Source organism: Cheilinus undulatus, linkage group 17 (genome assembly GCF_018320785.1).
Source record: "Cheilinus undulatus linkage group 17, ASM1832078v1, whole genome shotgun sequence".
Classification (NCBI taxonomy): domain Eukaryota; kingdom Metazoa; phylum Chordata; class Actinopteri; order Labriformes; family Labridae; genus Cheilinus; species Cheilinus undulatus.
Genome location: NC_054881.1, coordinates 15800017 through 15819805, shown reverse-complemented (window position 1 = coordinate 15819805; position 19789 = coordinate 15800017). Strand labels below are relative to the sequence as shown.

General features: G+C 38.4%; 1 protein-coding gene and 1 long non-coding RNA gene across 2 annotated transcripts in view; one reads left to right on the top strand and one right to left on the bottom strand.

Moving 5' to 3' along the window:
* Positions 1–19789, bottom strand: part of LOC121525440 — an 88428-nt gene that overhangs the window by 41225 nt on the left and 27414 nt on the right. Inside the window, exon 2 of the long non-coding RNA XR_005993217.1 lies at positions 6994–7093. This is a non-coding gene — a long non-coding RNA (uncharacterized LOC121525440). The remainder of the gene's footprint in view (positions 1–6993; positions 7094–19789) is intronic.
* The window catches only part of LOC121525439 (potassium/sodium hyperpolarization-activated cyclic nucleotide-gated channel 1), a 143738-nt gene that overhangs the window by 119447 nt on the left and 4502 nt on the right, over positions 1–19789 (top strand). Inside the window, exon 7 of the mRNA XM_041811441.1 lies at positions 6448–6612. Coding sequence (XP_041667375.1) covers positions 6448–6612 — 165 coding nt within the window. The remainder of the gene's footprint in view (positions 1–6447; positions 6613–19789) is intronic.

Here is a 19789-nt window from a genome sequence, read left to right as displayed (position 1 = left end):
TTTGCCACTGGCTGATTTAGAGGCAGATGGCATATGTGGTGCCAGCTTTCATGATCACAGAGTTCAACCATTACCATTAACTTTATCCACAATCCTTGACTTCAATAGTGGAAGCCGATAGGACTGGGATAGGAATGCCACTGGGTAGCAGTGCGGACATCAGAGACCTTGTAATACTACAGGGTTGGGGATCCTGTTGTTCTTTTCCCTGAGAGCAAATAAACCATGTTTTTCTTAAAATGAGACTGATAGTAAACAAGCTGACGAGCATCTACTACAGGGCAATATACCAACGTTTCCCCATTTAAATCATCGGTTGTCAGAAAATTCAGAAGGAGCTGCTGAACACAAAGGTTTTGGTGGTTTAATAAAGTTGGCTTCGCCAATCAAAGATGTGGCTGTGACACTCCAGGATCCTGGGTAGTGCAGTTCTTTTACCCAACATAGTTATTACAAGTCAAAAATAACAACCATATTTTGTGGCCAAAATGATTGACAATCACAAATCCAAATTGTGTGGCCAATTGCTCTTATACTGCCTTACTCAAATGTGCCTGATTAATGTGACACAATGTGTTTTTTTTAAACTAATCTGCCTTATTCAAACTGCTCCTGTCTGGCCAGATTCTGTTGCTCTCTTTACAAGCTACTCTTGTAGCCCTCCTCCAACCCAGCTCCTCCTTTATTCTGCTTCTGAGTGATTCAATGTCATATACCTCGCCTTATGGATATTAAAGTAGCCCAAACATCCTTATATATTTCTGTATGTGGCTCTTGGTAGAAAAAGTCTAGACACCCCTGCCTTATGGTGCATTCAAACTAGAGCTGTTTGGTCCACTTTAAACAAACTCTGGTCCGTTTTCCTGGATAGTCCGGTTCGTTTGGAGTGGTGTGAAAGCTCACACGAACTCTGGTGCGGACAAAACAAGTGGATTCTGGTCCACTTGAAAACAGGGGGTCTTGGTTCGCTTCCAAACGAACCCTGGTGTGGTTGGTTTGAGGTTTGAAAGCAAAGTGGACCAACTTGTGAACCAAAGGCAGGTGATGATATATGGATTTATATGTGATTTAATACATTCAAATACATGTCAGTACCATGTTTGGCGTCTGTATAGCCATAGCAACACATTGTAGTCGGTGCTGATTTATCCGTATCATGTAAAGAACAACATGCTGGACAGCTCACCATCTTTCTTGCTGCTCATAATACCCCTATGCAAAAGCAGAAACCCCAAGACAGCGTAACTGTGGTGTTTTTCATTGTTTATGTGGAAAAAAAGACTGGCGGAAGGAGACTGATTTCCAGTTTCGTCTTTGTCTACACATTCCTTTCTTCTTGGTCGCCATTTGTGACGACATCGCCCCTAACAGGCAGGAGTGGTCGGTGTTCAGACGGTTTGGTCCATTTGACCATGAGCAATGTGAACTCGAACCAAACCAAAAGGAAAGTGCAACAATGTTGCAATTTCCGCTCCAACATGGACCGAGTCCCCCTAACTATTAGGTATGAAAACCACCTTAGATTGTAAACCCGTACATGATTCTTTGTGCAACATCATATACTTTCCATCTCCGGGATGATCAGTACCCAGTCGCTTCTGTGTTATTTTTTGGGTCTAAAAAGTTTGGGAAACCCTGGCATAAATAATTATTTCACACCCAGGTAGCTCATGGTAAAACTACTGTGGATGTTGTAATATTATTGCCAAAAAAACCTGGAAAAGCAGCACAGCTAGTTACTCTTCGATGAATGATATTGAAAAATACTGAAGCACTGAAAAACATCTATTTCATAAGAAAGATGCATAGGAGAGGAATGAGTCCATCAGAATGAATCAGTGGAAAGTGTTGAGGAGCTTATCTACAGCTTCTGGTAATCAAAAATAACATATTATCCAAGTCAGATGTCTAGGGCTTCTAGTTTAGTTCCTGTGTTATCAACACAGGTATCGTTTGTTTAATTTTCACTAGCATGATATAAAAGTTGAAGTTGAGACAGCTCTAGATAAAAGTATATCGTGGCTCAGCATACTGTACAGTATGTACTGTATATTATGTTAAAACCACAAAGCCCTAAAAATACAGACTTTCCTGCTCTTTGTCAGCTCTCTGTCAGCTCATTGTCAGCGTGATCCTTCCATGTTCCCAAACAATCACTCACCACTGGAGTTCAGTGTAGACTGTCAGAGTGAATTAGTGCTGCAGTTTCTTACAGAGGAAAGCAAAATCAGAGAAAAAGTTTTATCTCCGACTATTTCTTGAGCCATTAAGCTGCTTCTGGTAATATTTAAGCTTTCTGTCGTCAGTAAAGGGGACTGTGATGTTTCTGTCTTTGTTGTTTTATTAGTTGTACCTGAAGGTCAGGGCTGTTTTTGCAAAAGGCCTAAAGTCTCATTCATAGCTGGTTTGAGCATTGCGTACAGCTGTGACTATTATTTTTCCCATCATGTCAGAGCACAGTGAGAAACTTCAACCTGAACTAACCCTTTCTATTGTTCACCTAGTCTGAGCAACAGTAACTAAAGAGTTCAGCTGACAGGAGTCTGAACAAACTGTTCCCCTGAAAGCTGACCTCAGGAAGCCTTATTTGTAAATCCAGGAAATGATTTTAGGCAGCTAGACAGTTAGTGCTCCTCGGGGATTTTTGGATTATCTCTTTCAGCTTTGTCTGAAGCATTTTGAAGGTTATTCTGTTATTGTGACTCAGACATTATAATGCAGAGAGGGCAGGGGGGCAGAAAATCGTCTTCAGTTTATTTACAGATTAAAAAACATATGAAACATCTTTATTAGAGAGCTTTTAAACAGCAGGAAGTCACATTTAACCCCTAGACAGAGCAGAGACGCTGTTTCCTGCTGTTTTTGTGTCCATGCTGTCCAGGAAAAATGTAAGCTGCCGTGAAAAATGTAAATAAAATATGAAGCTACACCCAGGGACTGTTAATTTGGTTTGCATAGAGGTTCAAAGTAGAAGCTAACAGTTTGTCCAAACAGCCAACTTTAGCTAGAGTGTTTATATGTCAATCTTGTTTCTCACACTTTTGAAAATTACAACTAAAGATTGGGTTTTCTTTCCCCTCATCTCTTCCTCTGTACATTTTAACAGAGAAACCACTTAAAAGGGAGCTTTTCCATTATAACATCACTAACGCTTTCTTCACAATCACAGCTTGAGGGTGTTGCTCTTACACCTTGCACACTGCGCACTATTTTCATGACAGCTCATGGCACTGCAGAGAAAGATCACACCACGACAAGTTAACATTTAACAATTTAATGAAGATGGAAGTCATGGCTGTAGGTTGGATGGAAGTGTAAAATGTGGATGGAGGTTGAGCGGTGTTGAACAAGAGTGGAGAAACAAAGGGCACAGGAGAAGTGAAAGGGCGTGGAGGAAAAGGGTTGTATGAACAGACTGTGCACTTGGTGCTTTGTGTAACTGATTCATTAAATGCTAGTGAAGTAATGGTCAGGTGTAGTACATTCAGTTTAAAGTGTATTAATCTCTCTGAGGGTAAATGGGTTGATCACAGCTTGACTGATAAATCAGCTGTCCAGTAAAGTAGAACCGATGAAGTTCTATCACAGATGTATTAGGGCTAGGCAATATGGAAGAAAATTTATACTGTGATATATTTTTGCTATATCCAGATAATGATATGTAAGTAGCTGTTAAATTTAGCCCTAAATCACACCAGTTTGGTGATCAAAAAAGTCAGTTTTATTGGATTTTTTTTTTTTATGTAAGATTTATTTTTGGGCTTTTTATGCCTTTATTGATAGAGGAGTACAATGGATAGAATAGGAAACAGGGAGAAGAGAGCTGGGGAGAGACATGCGGGAAAGTGCCACAGGCCGGATTCAAACTGGGGCTGACCGCGTACATGGTGCGTGCCTTAAACCTCTTGGCCACTTGTGCCTGAGTCTTATTGAATTTTTTAAAAAATTAATGCAAAAAGGATCAAAATTAGGGATGCACAATACTGGATTTTGCCGATATCAGATATGCTGATAATTAAATTTTTCCACTGTAAAGACACCAATTCCATCCTGTACTACAAATATTTTTAAATATTGGTCTATTTTTTTTATTAGAAATAAAGGATGTATTGTTTGTTTTTGTTTTTTCAAATATAGCCATAGACTAATGAAAAACTTAGAGTAATGTTTTTGGGTTACATGTGCATTACATGCTACATGTATTTTTAACAGTACAGCCAAAGTCACAGCACTAACTAAGCAACAAGTTTAACGGGCATTTCACTGTAAGCAGCTCTGTAACAACCAAGTGACACCCACATCTCTAATGCTGAAGACAGAGACCCTATGTGCACCATGCAAGGGAGACTTGGTACACAGAAGTCCGTCATTGCTTTTGCCATGTTACTGCACTGTCACCTAGCACGACATGCATGTTCTTTATCTCTGTTTTCCATATCCGAAACATGTTATCAAAAGCAGCTGCAACTGTAGCTGCTGAGTGAGCACTCCTGTGAGTGCAGGACAGGCTTTTTAAGAGTGAAACCCTCATCTATCCACTGAGGGAGTGAGGCTCAACATGCTAACAGGACAGACACTGGATGTCCATATATCCGTGGTGAAGCTAATATGTTTAGCTTTGTTAGGTATAACGTAGCGGGGCTTTAAATAAATCATTAGCCCTCGGAAGCCCATATATTCCACCACGCTGAAAGGCTGATTATCAAGAGCTATAAATTCACTGATTTACCTGTCCTGCTCCCTACCTTTGGGTGGTCACTGCTGTATTGTTTAGCTTTGTGGAATGACTTAAGTAGAGGCTGTTTAAGAGTTTTCCCTGGCACAAAGTTTTGTCATTCTTTATCTTAAGAAAGTCCTTGTAGTCAACCGGGGACAGTTTTTTTAAATGCAAAATTAAACTGGTGGTGTTAACGGCGTGTTGTTGAGTCCTCACATCACATGTACTTTACAAGCGATGCAAACAGCTACCTTGTTGTCTTGTTCCCACACCTAAGAATTCTTCCACACAGCCGACACGTTGAGTTTGTTGTTGGCACACATCCAGTGTCATCGCATGTGCTTAATTATGACATCACATTATCGGCCATACAGATGGGCATAAATTTTATTATCAGCTGATACAGATAATAAAGTTTTTAAACTATTATCAGCCAATAATATCATGCATCCCTGATAAAAATCAGTATCACAGACTGCAAACACAGCACACAGCTGTCTGACTACCGATGGTGATACAACAGACTTTTAATATAGATTAGTCATAAAAATGAGCAAACTCACAGTTTTAGTAAGCACAAAAGCGGCAGCAGGACATGTTTCACATCACACATTGCCATCAGAATTATACAACAAAATATAATTCAGCCCTACTTACACCCATGTAAAAGATGTATTTTTATTCCAGCTCAACATTTTCTATACTGGCCACAGTTTCAGCGTTTTTCTCCATCATCACAGATTCTCTAAAGTAGCAAGCATCCTTTAGAAAATGCTAGCCAAGTAAGATTTTCATTGAGGGGATTCTGATGGCCTTGAACCCTTGTGTTGTGTAGGATTACTTTTGTAAACAGTTAGAAATAGTCCAAGCTTTCACTCAACGGATCACAGAAAAGGGATTTTTGTCCGCCGTTACTGACATCAGAAGTGAAACACATTTTTGGCCGCTAGATTTCTCATTTAGTTTCAGTTAAAAGTGTGAACTTTTCCACTCAACATGGGTTCAGTTTGTAATCATTTAAATGCTGTTCAGAAGATTTTGGCCCTTGAATCAGTATAAGCAATAACAAGCACCCTACTTGGAGATAAATTTCTGAAATATTTAACTTCCTCTTGATTAAGTGAGCTGAATTAGACTTTGCATGTCGGGTCAGAGTGGGGTCCTTTTAGATATCAAACCGTGCTGAGTAATTACTAAATTACTGTTAAATTTTCACACATAGTGACACTGACACCTGAGATAAGGCTGTGCATTCATCATCAGCTGGTGTACAATTATAAGAAAAGTCTGTTTTTGTGTCTTTATGCAAGTAAAGCAGAGTGACTGAGCATAATACAGGAATGCTATGTAACTGTGCCGAGAGCTGATTGTACATTACATTAGAGAGCTGATGCAGAGCTTGATGCAGTGATGCAGCAATTCCTGACAGGTTTTTTTAAAGCTGACTACTGTATGATATTATGGGTCCATTAGGCCTCAGCAGGATGATGAATTATCTTAGTATAATGCAAGTGACAGCACCTCTGATGGGCTTCTCAATTTATTTACATTCCCATTAGCTTCTGCTCCTGTACCTTTTGTTCTCATGCTTCATCTATATGCTAATCTGTATTGTGATTACCAGGATAATTCCTTTAATGTCCCTGTGCACTCCTCTTCTGTTGTTGTTTTTTTTTTTTTTTTTTTACTTGTTAAAATAATTTCCCTTTGTCCCTCTTCTTCTCTTGCAGAGATCTGTCTGCTCACCAAGGGCAGACGGACAGCAAGTGTGCGTGCAGACACCTACTGCCGACTCTTCTCCCTCTCTGTCGACCATTTCAATGAGGTGCTAGAAGAGTACCCCATGATGCGACGTGCTTTCGAAACAGTTGCCATCGACAGATTGGACCGTATTGGTAAGACCTGCCTACATCTAATTCTTGTCCTGTCCTGACTGGTCGAACCTCTTGCCTGTCATTGTGCCTTGTTGTCTTGTCTTTATCAGAATTTGTTTGCCTTTTATTCATCATAAAAGCATTGTGTCTGCCATCTTGTGCTGCATGACCTGTATGCTATTTTGTTTCTTTCCTTTAACTTTTCGTCTTTGTCCTAAATAACAAAAAAAAAGAAAATCTGTTGTAACCAGCATTAATCCTTCTAAAGAACCAAAGTAGCGTTTTGTGGTTGGATTAACTGGAAGGCAGTGCATGTCGCTGTCCGGGAGGGAGTCACTTCGCCCCCACGTTGGTTTGGTGTTGACCCCCCCACTGGATGTCAGCGAGTGGATGGAAGCTAACCTCACATGCATGTGTGTCCGGCCCTCTTTCCACTCATCTGCACTCCTGGGTATGAGCAGCACCCCGCCCCGTATCAGAGCTCTCCAAATCAACCAGGCCCCTGTCAAATGAAAACAAAAAGAGGAGGGCCAGGTCACAACAGGGAGTCGTTTCAGGCACTGACAGCCCCTCGTACATCAGGTCCTGCCCACTTAGCCAACAGGCAGGACCCATTAAACCCTCCCCTTCTACAAAGCTCCCCTATCTTCACTGTCTGATAGAGCTCAAAACAACTCGGCCATGACAGATTAGAGCCGAGATTAAAAAATAAGCTGTATTACCATTTTAAAAAGGGGCACATGTATGTAACGCAAACAGGGCAATAATTGGTTGCACTGACCTGTATGTTGCACATTCTCCCACTCCTTCTGTAAGAGTCTGCTCCAGTACATTAATTGGAACCGACATATTCATAAATAAAACATGTAGATGATTCTAAGATGATGTGAAAGTGTTGCCTAAAAGGATCATTTCTGAGTGGCAGGCGTAGATTGTACGTCTTTGTCTTTGCTTATGTTTGGCTGCATTAGTTTTACGTATCTTTTTGAAATAATCTTCTCCGTCTATAACCTTTTATGTATAAATAATTGAGCAATGTCAGAGAGGGACACTCAAGCATTATATATTACTCCTACATTCCTTACAGACTTTTATAGTAAGTAGACTTAGGAGTATAATGAAGATTATTTTTATCACGTGTTTATCCACCAGGTACTACACTAATGTACCTATTTTTAGCTCTAGTAACAGTCTGACTCATACTCTGTTTATTACAGGATAGGATACACTGAAGGGAAAGTCAAAATGCAAAACACACTGTACTGTATGAACAAATGTGAATAGTTTAGTGGCTAACTTTAAAGTACTTTCACTCAGCGCACACCTGATGTAAAAAATGTGGAAGTGATTATGCTGTGGTAACCTTTATCTGCAATTTCCATATAGTTCACCTGCTCAGCGTTCTGTGCATGCCCCAAGATACACATTAAGTCGCTACCACTAGAACATATAAATCTGAGCAGAGCAACCCATACAAGGAGTCCGATGCAACAATGCACAATGTTACCAGTATAGTATCAGTATTGTCTGATATTAGCTTAAAAATTTAACCACGGTATGAGCAGATATGAAACTTTCTGCCAGTATTTAAGACCGACGTATTGGCTCTCAATAGCTGCCTATATTGGCTGTTAATACAAAGAACTTTTTGGAATTTTCAGCAGGACTAACAGTCCTTTTCTTTGTTCATCTGCATTCCTTAAACTTTACAGTGTGTTTCAAGGACTTAAGTTTTAGGTCTGAACTATAGATGTGTATTGGTATAGGTATTAATATCTGTATCAGCTAAAATGAGTCTGTAGGTACCATCAATCAGATAATGGCAAAAATCCAATACAAGGCATCCTTACAATACAACAATATATACAGATTCACAATTACTAAGTGTTAGTGGGTTACAGCCCACCAAAGCAGCACATATTAAAACATTAATCTTTAAGGTATTTTTGCCTTTATATATAGGACAGCTATAGAGAGACAGGAAATATGGGAAGAGAGAACGGGGGAAGACATGCACCAAACATGCACCAAGACTGGGAATCAATCCTACGACCAGTACGCTGAGGACCACAGCCTCTGCCCAATGGCACCCATTTCACCCACCAAGCCACAGCCCCCAAAGAGGCACAAATTTAAAATGGACACTGAGAAAACATAAACATTTGGATTACCTGACAAACAAGCCACGGTAGAAGCAAAAAAATCAGGGAATAATGGACACCAGTATGGTTTGGTGGTAGGAGTGGGCGCCCATGGGCAGAGTCTGTCCTTGCCTCACTGGTTGTTGGATTGATTACCAGTCTTAGCAATGTTTGGCAAATAGCCTCCCCAACTATTCCTGTGTTTCCTGTCTCTCCTCAGCTGTCCTAAGCAAGAAAAGGCAAAAATGCCCCCCCCCAAAAAATCATTAAAAAACAAGGAATAATAGCACATGAAACCAATGAAACAAAGGCAAAGTAACCTGTTGCTCCCACTTTTACTGTTGTTACTGTTGTTACTGATGTTACTGTGCGAATTTGCAATTCCTGTGCAATTCCACACTGTCAGGCAGAGAAAGACCCCCGCATGGACAGAATGCTGCAGACAGACTATATGGAAATTGCAGGTTATACTAATGCGCTATTTAGAAGAGGATATTGTTAGCCTGTGATGACAAAAAAAAGAAGAATATTTGCTAAAGTTATGGAGGTCAAGAAAAACATTTAACCATATAACACCCATATAAAAACCATTAAGATTAAAGAGTTAGAAAATACTTCAAAAAGGAAAAGCTTAAACACTGATATTCACATTCACAAAGCCGTTTCCCTCTGATGTCACACTCTCCTATAATCCTGAAAAACTGTGTTTCAGAAAAACTCAACATATGGTGTTGAAAAATGAAGCCAGTTATTAAATGCAATAACTTGCAGGTCCCATTTCAGGCAGGATCCAAAAGTCCTATTAACACCCACGTTATAAAGCCCATTTTGACAGCTGAAATGAAAATGTGGCTACATTTTGATGATGTCTAGGCAAAGAGTTATGCATACATTTGCAGAATTATGGGCATGGCTGAGTTGAAATACAGTAGGATGCTGCTACCACCTGTTTACCAGGAGGTTTAAGGCCCAACTCCCCTCAACTCATTTCATTTTTGTAGCCTGACTGTTGCTCAGAAACCAATGGATAATGCTTTTGAGACTGCAACCATGCTTTAAACAGTCTTTAGTCCAGGTTGTAAGACAATTAAATGTTGCATAACTAACAAATCATCAACACTTGTTGACTTCTAGATTTGCCCACCAACTTAAAACAAAAGAACAAACATTTAGGGTGAATCTAAAATAATTAACACATAAGAACATAGTCTATAACCTAATAGCTACAGACAGACAGCTGCTAATGTTAGCATTTAGGTATATACTGGCTAATATTTATGTTAGCTAGGAAGAGGCTAAAGACTTGTATTTATGTTTGATTCTATTACTAAAAACAATTGGAAAGGACTGAATTCCTAGCTAAGGTAAAATTAGCCAGGACGTGTTCAATGCCTACACTAGCTGTTGTCTTACAGTAGCTTATGGACATACAAGCATTAAACTTCAAAAATATGGCCCTCCAGATTTTCACTATCTTTTGTCTATAGTTACAAATATGTAGATTATGGTGGAATGAAGGAGATTTGTCAGATTCTCTGCCTTTAATTGACTTACAACCTGGACTAATGTAATATGTTAAAAGTGTTTCAGCTTCCCCAGCTCAGTGTGACATCAGAGGAAAATAGTGAAAAAGTGATAATAAAGGATACCCAAAAGTAGATATTTTAAACCCCATTAGAGCTTGTTAACTATATGATACAGAGCATTTTTGTTTCATATAAAATAAACGGCAGTAGAGCTAATTTATCAGGTACTCCATGAGCATTTACTACTGCTGCAAAAACACTTTTATTACATGCTCTACATAGAAATGCTTTCCTATTGATAATTTCACAGCTTAAAGCAGTGGATTTCTAAAATAACCATTTAACACATGATTTATGGTTATTGTTGCCTTTTATGGAATTAATCAGCCAAACTGTGTCAACGTGTAGCTGCTGTGTTTTACAAAAAAAGCCATCTCATTGTCAATAAAGTTTAATGCCTGCAAATAACACCACAGATGATAATGTTTGGTGATTAGATTCTCTATGTGCCAGAAAATGTTATTGCCTGTCTCCAAAAGTAAAGTTGAATTTGCATAATGACAGTGTGCCAATGTTGTCTCACATCAGTGGTTAAGCTTGCAGTCTGTACCTAATCTACTATCTGTTATTGTTGTTTTTCTTTGTCATGGCTTTGTATTTGTGCATTATTTTGCCCAACACAGGCACATGAATACATTTTTATTCATTTTACAAATGCAATACTGCAGTTTGCAACAAGTGCTAAACAACAAATTCAGGGCAAGACCATTAAGAGATGAATCAGAAGCATATAACAGAAGTTGTGTCACTGTTGGGACAACCTTTTCTCCTCAGAATTACATTCATATGAAACTAGGATTTGGGAAGGGACCCTTATAGATGCAGGTTGAGTGGATTGTTTTAAAATCTCTGGGGGAAAAACAAGCAAAATCACACCAGAATTAAACACACAATTTGTATAGTAACAATAAATATTAAATACCTCTGCTAAATATTTATCATAAGGGTTCTTGCTTTCATAAAAATTGTGAATTTCAATTATAAACTAATTAGGAATTTAAGTAAGAGTTGTGGTTATTAAGGCTAGGAATTGCAGTGACTAAGGATATGATATGAAACAGTTGGACACAAAGTCAAAGGGTAGAAGGTACAATATGAAGATACAATTTGACGCAATGTGATATAATACAATAAAACCCCATAAAACATTACTTTACAATATGATACAACTTGATGTGACGATTGGATGCTGTATAATGCAATTCGACAAAACCCAATGCAGTTTGGTGGGATACAATAAGACAGAATGTGATACAGTGGTAGGATAGGATATGATATAATGATACGATGCAACGCGATATGATACAGTGATTTATAAGTGATTAAGTTTGAGATAATTGTGCTTATTTTTAACTTGGTGCCAGTTTACCTCAGTTACTCCTCTTCCTGTAAGTCCTATCACCATTATCTAACATTATCCTACCGTTAACCACTTCTTTTTTCACATTTCCCTCATTCATGTCGTACAGTCATGGACAAAAGTATTGGCACCCCTGGAAATTTTCCAGAAAATTCACCATTTCTCCCAGAAATTGTGGCAGTTACAAATGTTGTGGGTATACACATGTTCATTTCCTTTATGTGCATTGGAACAACACAAAAAATCAGAAGAAAAAAAGATAAAATTGACATAATTTTACACAAAACTCAAAAAATGGGCCGGACAAAATTACTGGCACCTCAACTTAATATTTGGTTGCACACCGAAATAACCGAAACCAATCGCTTCCTATAACCATCAACAAGCTTCTTACACCTCTCAACTGGATTTTTGGACCACTCTTCTTTTGCAAACTGCTCCAGATTTCTCAGAATTGAAGGGTGCTTCTTCCAACAGCAATGTTAAGATCTCTTCATAGGTGTTCAACGGGATTTAGATCCGGACTCATTGCTGGCCACTTCAGAACTCTCCAGTGCTTTGTCTCCAACCATTTCTTGGTGCTTTTTGAGGTATGTTTGGGGTCATTGTCCTGCTGGAACACCCATGACCTCTGACGCAAACCTAGCTTTCTGACACTAGGCCCTACATTGCAGCCCAAAACTTTTTGACAGTCTCCAGATTTCATGATTCCTTGCACACAGTCAAGGCACCCAGTGCCAGAGGCAGCAAAATAACCCAAAAACATCCTTGAACCTCCACCATGTTTGACTGTAGGTACTGTGTTCTTTTCTTTGTAGGCCTTATTCTGTTTTCTGTAAACAGTGGAATGACATGCTTTTCCAAAAAGCTCTACCTTAGTCTCATCTGCCCACAAAATGTTCTCTCAGAAGGATTGAGGCTTACTCAGGTACATTTTTGCAAATTCCAGTCTGGCTTTTTTATGTCTCTTTGTCAGCAGTGGGGCTCTCCTTGGTCTCCTGCCATAGTGCTTCATCTCATTCAGATTATGATGTATGGTCCAAGCTGACACTTTTGCACCCTGAGTCTGCAGGACAGCCTGAATTTGTATGGAAGTTGACTGAGGTTGTTTATCTACCATTCCAACTATCCTGCGTTGCATTCTTTTGTCAATTTTTCTCTTCCATCCACGTCCAGTGAGATTAGCCACAGTTCCATGGGTTAAAAACTTCTTGATTATATTACGCACAGTGGACAAAGGAATTCAGGATCTCTGGAGATGGTCTTTATTTCACATGCTTGAAATAAAATGATTTACCCACAATTTTAAAAGGGTGCCAATAATTTTGTCCAGCCCAATTTTTGAGTTTTGTGTAAAATTATGTCAATTTTGTCTTTTTTCTTCTGATTTTTTTGTGTTGTTACAATGCACATAAAGGCAATAAACACATGTATGCCAAAAACATTTTTAACTGCAACAATTTCTGGGAGAAATGGTGTATTTTCTGGAACATTTCCAGGGGTGCCAATACTTTCATCCATGACTGTAAGTGCCACACTGAGAAGTCACATAGTGACATGATGGTTCCAACTGGCAGGGAAGTCTGTTAAAGCCGGGCACACACTGTGCAATTTTCATCCAATTTAGCCACAAATTTTGAGTCGCACAACTCACTTTAAAGTCAGGCTGACTTTCAGTTGGATCAGGCGCCATTTGTTGTAAGACGGCTGACCACGGCCTGACTACGACCCGATGACCTGCTCCCGACTGGCCCATGTATTCCTGGCATGTTTGATATTTTGGTCATATGACTCCAGACACTTCATAGTGAGAGCATAAAAGCGAGCAGAATAAAAATTTTTGGCCATATTGTTTTCCTTTCTAAACTGTCAGATAACATCCTAAATTACCATGACAACCATTGGAATGTCTGATTGGAATTTGATGCCCCCTGGCTATGATAAAGGAAATAAATGAACAGAAAATATTCCTACCCGTGGACCTGCAGCTGACACCGATGGTGATGCTGTTGGTGTGTGTGAGATAGAGAGAGAAAGCAGGGAAGAGGGAGAGAACATAAGTGGAAACACTTCACAGTCAGACTGTGAGACTTTTTAAAAAGGAAACTCTACAGATTTCTGTCACAGTCCGTCCAGACTTCACTCATACAGTGTGAACACTCAGGTCGGACACGACCACCGGACCGTATAGTGTGAGCACATAAATCATGCGTGATACTCATGTGTCGTATGCAATTCAGACACACAGTATGAGTTGACATTCTGCCACAACTGTTGTATGGTCGGCTTAAAATCGCACAGTGTATGCCTGGCTTAAGAGGGGTTTATTTTTTAAATTAAAAATTTGACACCAGCAGTAATCTGATAATTCTATCATGAGTCAGGATGACCATAATACTGCCGCCAAAAATGTCCCACCCCTAGTGGTCTTACTTAGAAGCTAACAACAGTGTTTTGTAGCAGTATGTTCTAGACTTTGTCCACTTGTATGTCACATCCATGCTTTTCTATATATCATTGTCAAACATGTTCTTTCATTGAAACTTTGCACTATAGACTAAAAGAGTTACATATGAATGTATTTCACATGAGAAAAGGTTGCATGTTTTGGCATAAACATAAGAAATGTAATCTTTTTTGCCCTTTATTAAAGTGTATGGAGCTTTGCCATACCATATGCCCTCAACAGTCCAAATCTACATTTGCCCTTTTTCTGAGAGCTACCAGCTAAGGTAACTTTTCACTACAGGCTATATAATTAGCATCCCAATCTGACCAACCCTTCAGAGAGTGACATAGATTGGATCCATCTTTTCAGACTAACCATGAAGGGGGTTTTGTCTCATACGAGGGAAGATACTTTGTCATGATCCGTGCTGGTTGTATCGTTTCTATATATGAACTGCATTTGGTTACATGCTTGTCTTGCTCAATAAAAGGAAAGAAAAAATTAAAGTAACCATGCTTTGAAACCAATAACATGTTGCACATTTGACATTATCTTTTATCTATCTAAAAATTATTTGACCAGGAGTCCGTCTTGAGACGAGCACATCTCGTTTTCAAGAGTGTCCTGGCCGACGAGTAGGCATCAGGTAAACACTTTATTCCAATTCCAACATTCGAAAACAAACAGGGACAAATTGACCTGTAGAGGTTTGCTAAATGGAGCCGGTCTCAAATTCATCCTCCAAGAGTTTGAGCTCTTGCTGGAAGTTACATGAACTGTTTAATTCCTGCATCAGTGACACATAACTCAAGTCACCCACACCAGTCCTGCAGATGTTTTGATGGACACATTCAAAATGTCAACAACTAAGACAATCAATGAAACAAAGATTCCTCATTCAGTGTCACATGCCATGTTTATTTTGAAATAGAATAATCGACTGGATTATGATCACATGCTCAGCTTTATTTGTGTGACATTTTTTTGTTTAATCTTTGAATAAATGTTCAAAGTGTATTCACAAATGACACCATGTCTCCAGATTAGTAAAGACTTTACTAATGCAATGCCACAAACTCTTTTTGTTACATGCAGAAATCCCATTTCATTATTTATTCATGTTTTCACCAATAGAAAAAAAGGTTTGTTTCTGATTGTCTGACTTAAATAGGAATTCTGTCTGTGTAAATAATTCAGGACAAAATTACAACTTTTCGAGTGATAGTCCAAGGGGAGTCAATCTTATATTTTGCCCCAAATAGTTAAACTATTATGTTGAATGAATGTAAAGAAAAACTTTAGATTGAATCTGTAAAGATCAGTTCTCTTCAAGAGTATTCCACTCTTAAATATGCTCATCTGTATTGTTATCCTTAACCATCAACAAGAGAGACTGTAGAACACAATCTTCCCTGTACTGAATCAAGCTAATATGTTGATTTTTTTTTAAACCGAGTTAATTCTTTATGTGACTGCATGACATTATGTAGCCTTCATTCTTTCTATGATGTTTGTTTACATTATAAATGTTGTTTTGGTGTTTGTTTTTATGTGTTTGGTGCTGAAGTTGGGTTTCGGACTGTTTTTATATAAGGATGTTTTAGGTTTCAGATATGGTTGTCACTGAATTATGATTTTTGTTTTTAACTATGACTGAATTTTAAACTTCATCTGAAGGTTCGACTTAAGAACTAACGCCTTAATTGGTTTAACTGTAATTCCAACCATATCTGATGTTTTAAAATTGTAAAAATATTTGCTTTTATTTTGAATGGGAAAAAATATTTTTGTTCATGACTTATGTTTATATTTCAGGTTTGTTTTTGTTTGTTCTCATTTAGTAAATTTTGTAATCTCTTTTCTTAAGTTATATTTCCCTTTGACGTGCATTTATCAGCTTAACATGTTCCTTTTTTTACTCTGGGAGTCCCTGGAAAAGTAGGCCAGATTAGTTAAAAAAAAAAAAAAAAGCATTTTAAGTTCAGCATCAAGGCCACTGAATTTCCAAAGCAGGGGTCTTGACCCTCAGAAAAGGTCACAAAGGGGCAGTGGAGGGATATGAAGGGAAAAGGTGTAAAAATAGGGTTGGGGTGTTAAAGAATAAAATTATTTTTGGCAACAATATCTTAATACATAACTTCTTAAAGGTATTAATCACTGCGTATTCAAATCTGTATTCCCTTTTTGTGCCAGTTGACGAGGGATGTAACGGTATCATAATCTCATGGTACAATAAAAATCTGTAACAAGTCCACAGAAAGTATTTACTGCACTATAAAAAAAAAAACAAAACAACAAATAAAGACTTGTGGAAAAAAGTGACATCAGCATTTAATAAATGAATATTTCAATATGTGCAAAAAAGGCTCTGTAGGTGCTTAATATTTTGGCTCCAGCATATTTACTGACCTTCTAAACCTTCAATATTTACCACTGAAAACAGCTGTAGGTATTTACAGATATATTCACCGATAACCTTGTGATCTGTCGTGCTCTTGCACTGTTGTGGGGAAGTGAGATTGTGAACGCTTCCTTGAGAGTCTTTTAGCCTGGCAGGATTCTGCTCCATGTATCCTCTCGACTCTTTTAAGAGTGATGATCTGCCTTATGCTACTCGTATTCCCCATCAAGTGTGTCACCATAGTCTGGCAGTGTAAAAGTCGCTGAAGCCTCGATAATCTCAAAAACATTGACACTCATTTCTCCCTCACCACTCATAGTATCCAGCTTTTTCAGTTAGATCAAGCCAGTGAGTACGGTGCAAAGGATAATGGGTGTGCAAGAGCCGATACTACCTGTAGCTCCCACTTCCCTTTGTTTTGCTCTACTAAAAAAAAACAAAAATGACACTTTTTGCCATTTAAGATATCATTGAAACTATCACATCCATGAGGACGTTGAAGCACCATACCACGATACCACCATACCACGATATTAACAATACCGTTACACCTCTGCAATCAACCAATCTACTGTTTATTACTTTAATGTCTGTTTAATGTTGTAAGGAGGAATTCCAAAGACTGTTTATAACAGAAAAAAAGACTATTGTAATGTCATGAGCAGATAAAAATACAGCAATAATTTAAAAAGTTTACCATTTGCATAACTATTAGAGACTGTTGAGACACTCTACAAGACATTTTACAAAAAAAACATTGAATGAAATCAATGAGTATCACCAGTATTTATTGTTAATGAAAATTCTTCAATATTTTCCACTGAAATGTACAAAGAATTTCACAAATGTTTCATGGGGTGGGACGCTAATCCGATGTGGTTGTCCTTGACATGATAAAGTTTGGGAACCCATGGTCTAGATGCTCAGACTAGTGTTTTTTTCCATTGTTATTATAGCTATGTTTTAGCATTTAATTTTAACAGCTAAAGCAAATGCCAAGTTCCATTTAATAGAAAACTCTTGGAATATTTAACTTTACTGCTAATTCCAACTTCCAGGTCTTCAATTAACACAGCCTGTTCTGTACCTTGAGTTGTGATGATGTAGGTACCCCACTAGCATTCAGTCCTGAACTCCTTTGATAAGAAAATTATTTGTGTGTTGGGCAAGTGAAATAAATAGGTCTAAAAATCACCACACTTTTCAACCAAGGAGGCCCCTTAAACTTATGTATGGAACCAGTATCCATAGCTTGGCAATCATCTCTACCCAAACCATGATTTCTTTTGCTAGCCTAAGTGATTAGCTTTTTCTTCATACTACTATTCAAAACTCATAAAAAATAAATGTTTTTCAGAAAGCTCTATCTTGAATGTCTAACTGGATGTTGCTTTGTAATGGTGATTTGCTTGGCTTGACTTTGTAGCCATTTGAATGCTAACTAATGCTAGAAGGGTACCTATGTTGTAATTTTAATGGGCTCAAACGGAGGGGTCTTATTTGATGATGTAGGTGTGACAATATGTTAACTTGAAAAGTTCACTAAACAACAAAGCAAAGTGTTGAAAAGGCTAAGGGAGTGTAGGAAGGCAGTCTGAACAGGGATAGATAAGTGAAATGGCTCACTGCTTTGCTGTCAGCCTGATTAAACATGTGTTAGACAAGGAATTGAAAAACTGTGGTAATTATTCTTTAAAATTGATGGAATTGGCATATTGACTGATGTTTCCTGGATTTCCTAACAGCACCCTGATCTATAACTTTAAATAAATAAACATGTTGTCCTTCTAATCCACAGAGTTCAACCCTGTCACCTTTAAAAATGCAATGAAACAGGCCTTGTAAGTTAACAGTAGTGTATGTATTTGGTGCTAGTTTAGCGTTCGACTCCCTGACCCTGTAGCGACTGTCTCAGTCAAAATGGAGAACTTGATTCTGAGAAATGGCTACACAACATAACATCAGTCTGTGTTCAGCGGTTACAGCTGCGAGTCTTGTCTCACAGCTCGGCGCCCGGCTCGCTGGCAGCCTTGAGAGGGGAGAAATCCGGCCAACAAATGCTGCTCGGCTGTAAACTCTGCAGAAATCTTCTGCCCTCAAGGACGGGGCTTAATGATTGATTGACTGAGGCTAAAACCCTCAGCACACTAAAAGTCAACTCTGTCTTCTTCACTGACAAATAATGTCTCGCAGCCTGTCGATACTCAAGGTCAACAGTAATTACAGGAAATACATTTGGACTCAGTCATTCAGAGTAAACATATTAACAGATCTTTAACATTAGCACACTCAAAAAGGGATTTTTTTTCTCCACTAAAGACCAGTATCAAGACATCTTTTAGGCTTTTAGCACCACTTAGCATTTTACCACAGTTTGTTCCCTAACTCCCAAAGCCACAGAAGTGTTTGGTGTTTAAAATCCATCTGTCAGGCCTTTTTTTATTATCATTGCCCATGACCTGTTACAGGCCGAGAGGGATTACCAGACCATTGGGCTCACAACTCCCTCCGTAGTGCTTAAATATACCACTTTTACAGACAATTTGATTACCATATTAAGGAAATGTGTATCTATTGTTATTTATTTCAGCTGACATTTTTTGCTTATCTGTAAATCATAAGGAAACAATGCAATTGAATTCAGTTGTTTTCAGGAGTGATAACACATTCTGTGGTAAAATGAGTAAAATGTAGTTTTCCATATATGGATTAACGTATATTGATCATTATAGACTATACCAAATTCCTGGTGTATTTCCAGTAGATCTTTGTGGCTTCTTTTGCTTGTGTTTATGTAAAATTAAAGGTAATCCTTGTTGTTTTTGTGCTGTTTTTGTTGAATTCTTGTGGTTCAAATACAGTAGAAGTAGTCTTTCAATGTAAACTAGAGATCAGACTTTTAACCCTTTCTTAAAAAACATAAAAGCTCCTGTAGCGTGACGTGTGGGTTTGAGTATTCTTCTGTGTTTCATTGTCCACATCAGCACCCTCACAGTCTACGCACTCACATTACTCTTTCAGTAATCTGTCTCCTTATGTGTCCTTCACTCCTCTCCAATCGTATATATCCCATAGTCATAACCACTCAATGTCTTTCACACTTTGTATTCAATATGGCAGATGTTAGTAGACATGGAAAGATGCAGCTTGTAAGAGTTGAAAGAAATGGAGGGCATGTGTGTGATTGCAGTAGCAAAAGTTTATCAACTGATGATGCAAAACAGCAAATAAAGCTAAAGTTTCCCTACAAAAACCTACAAG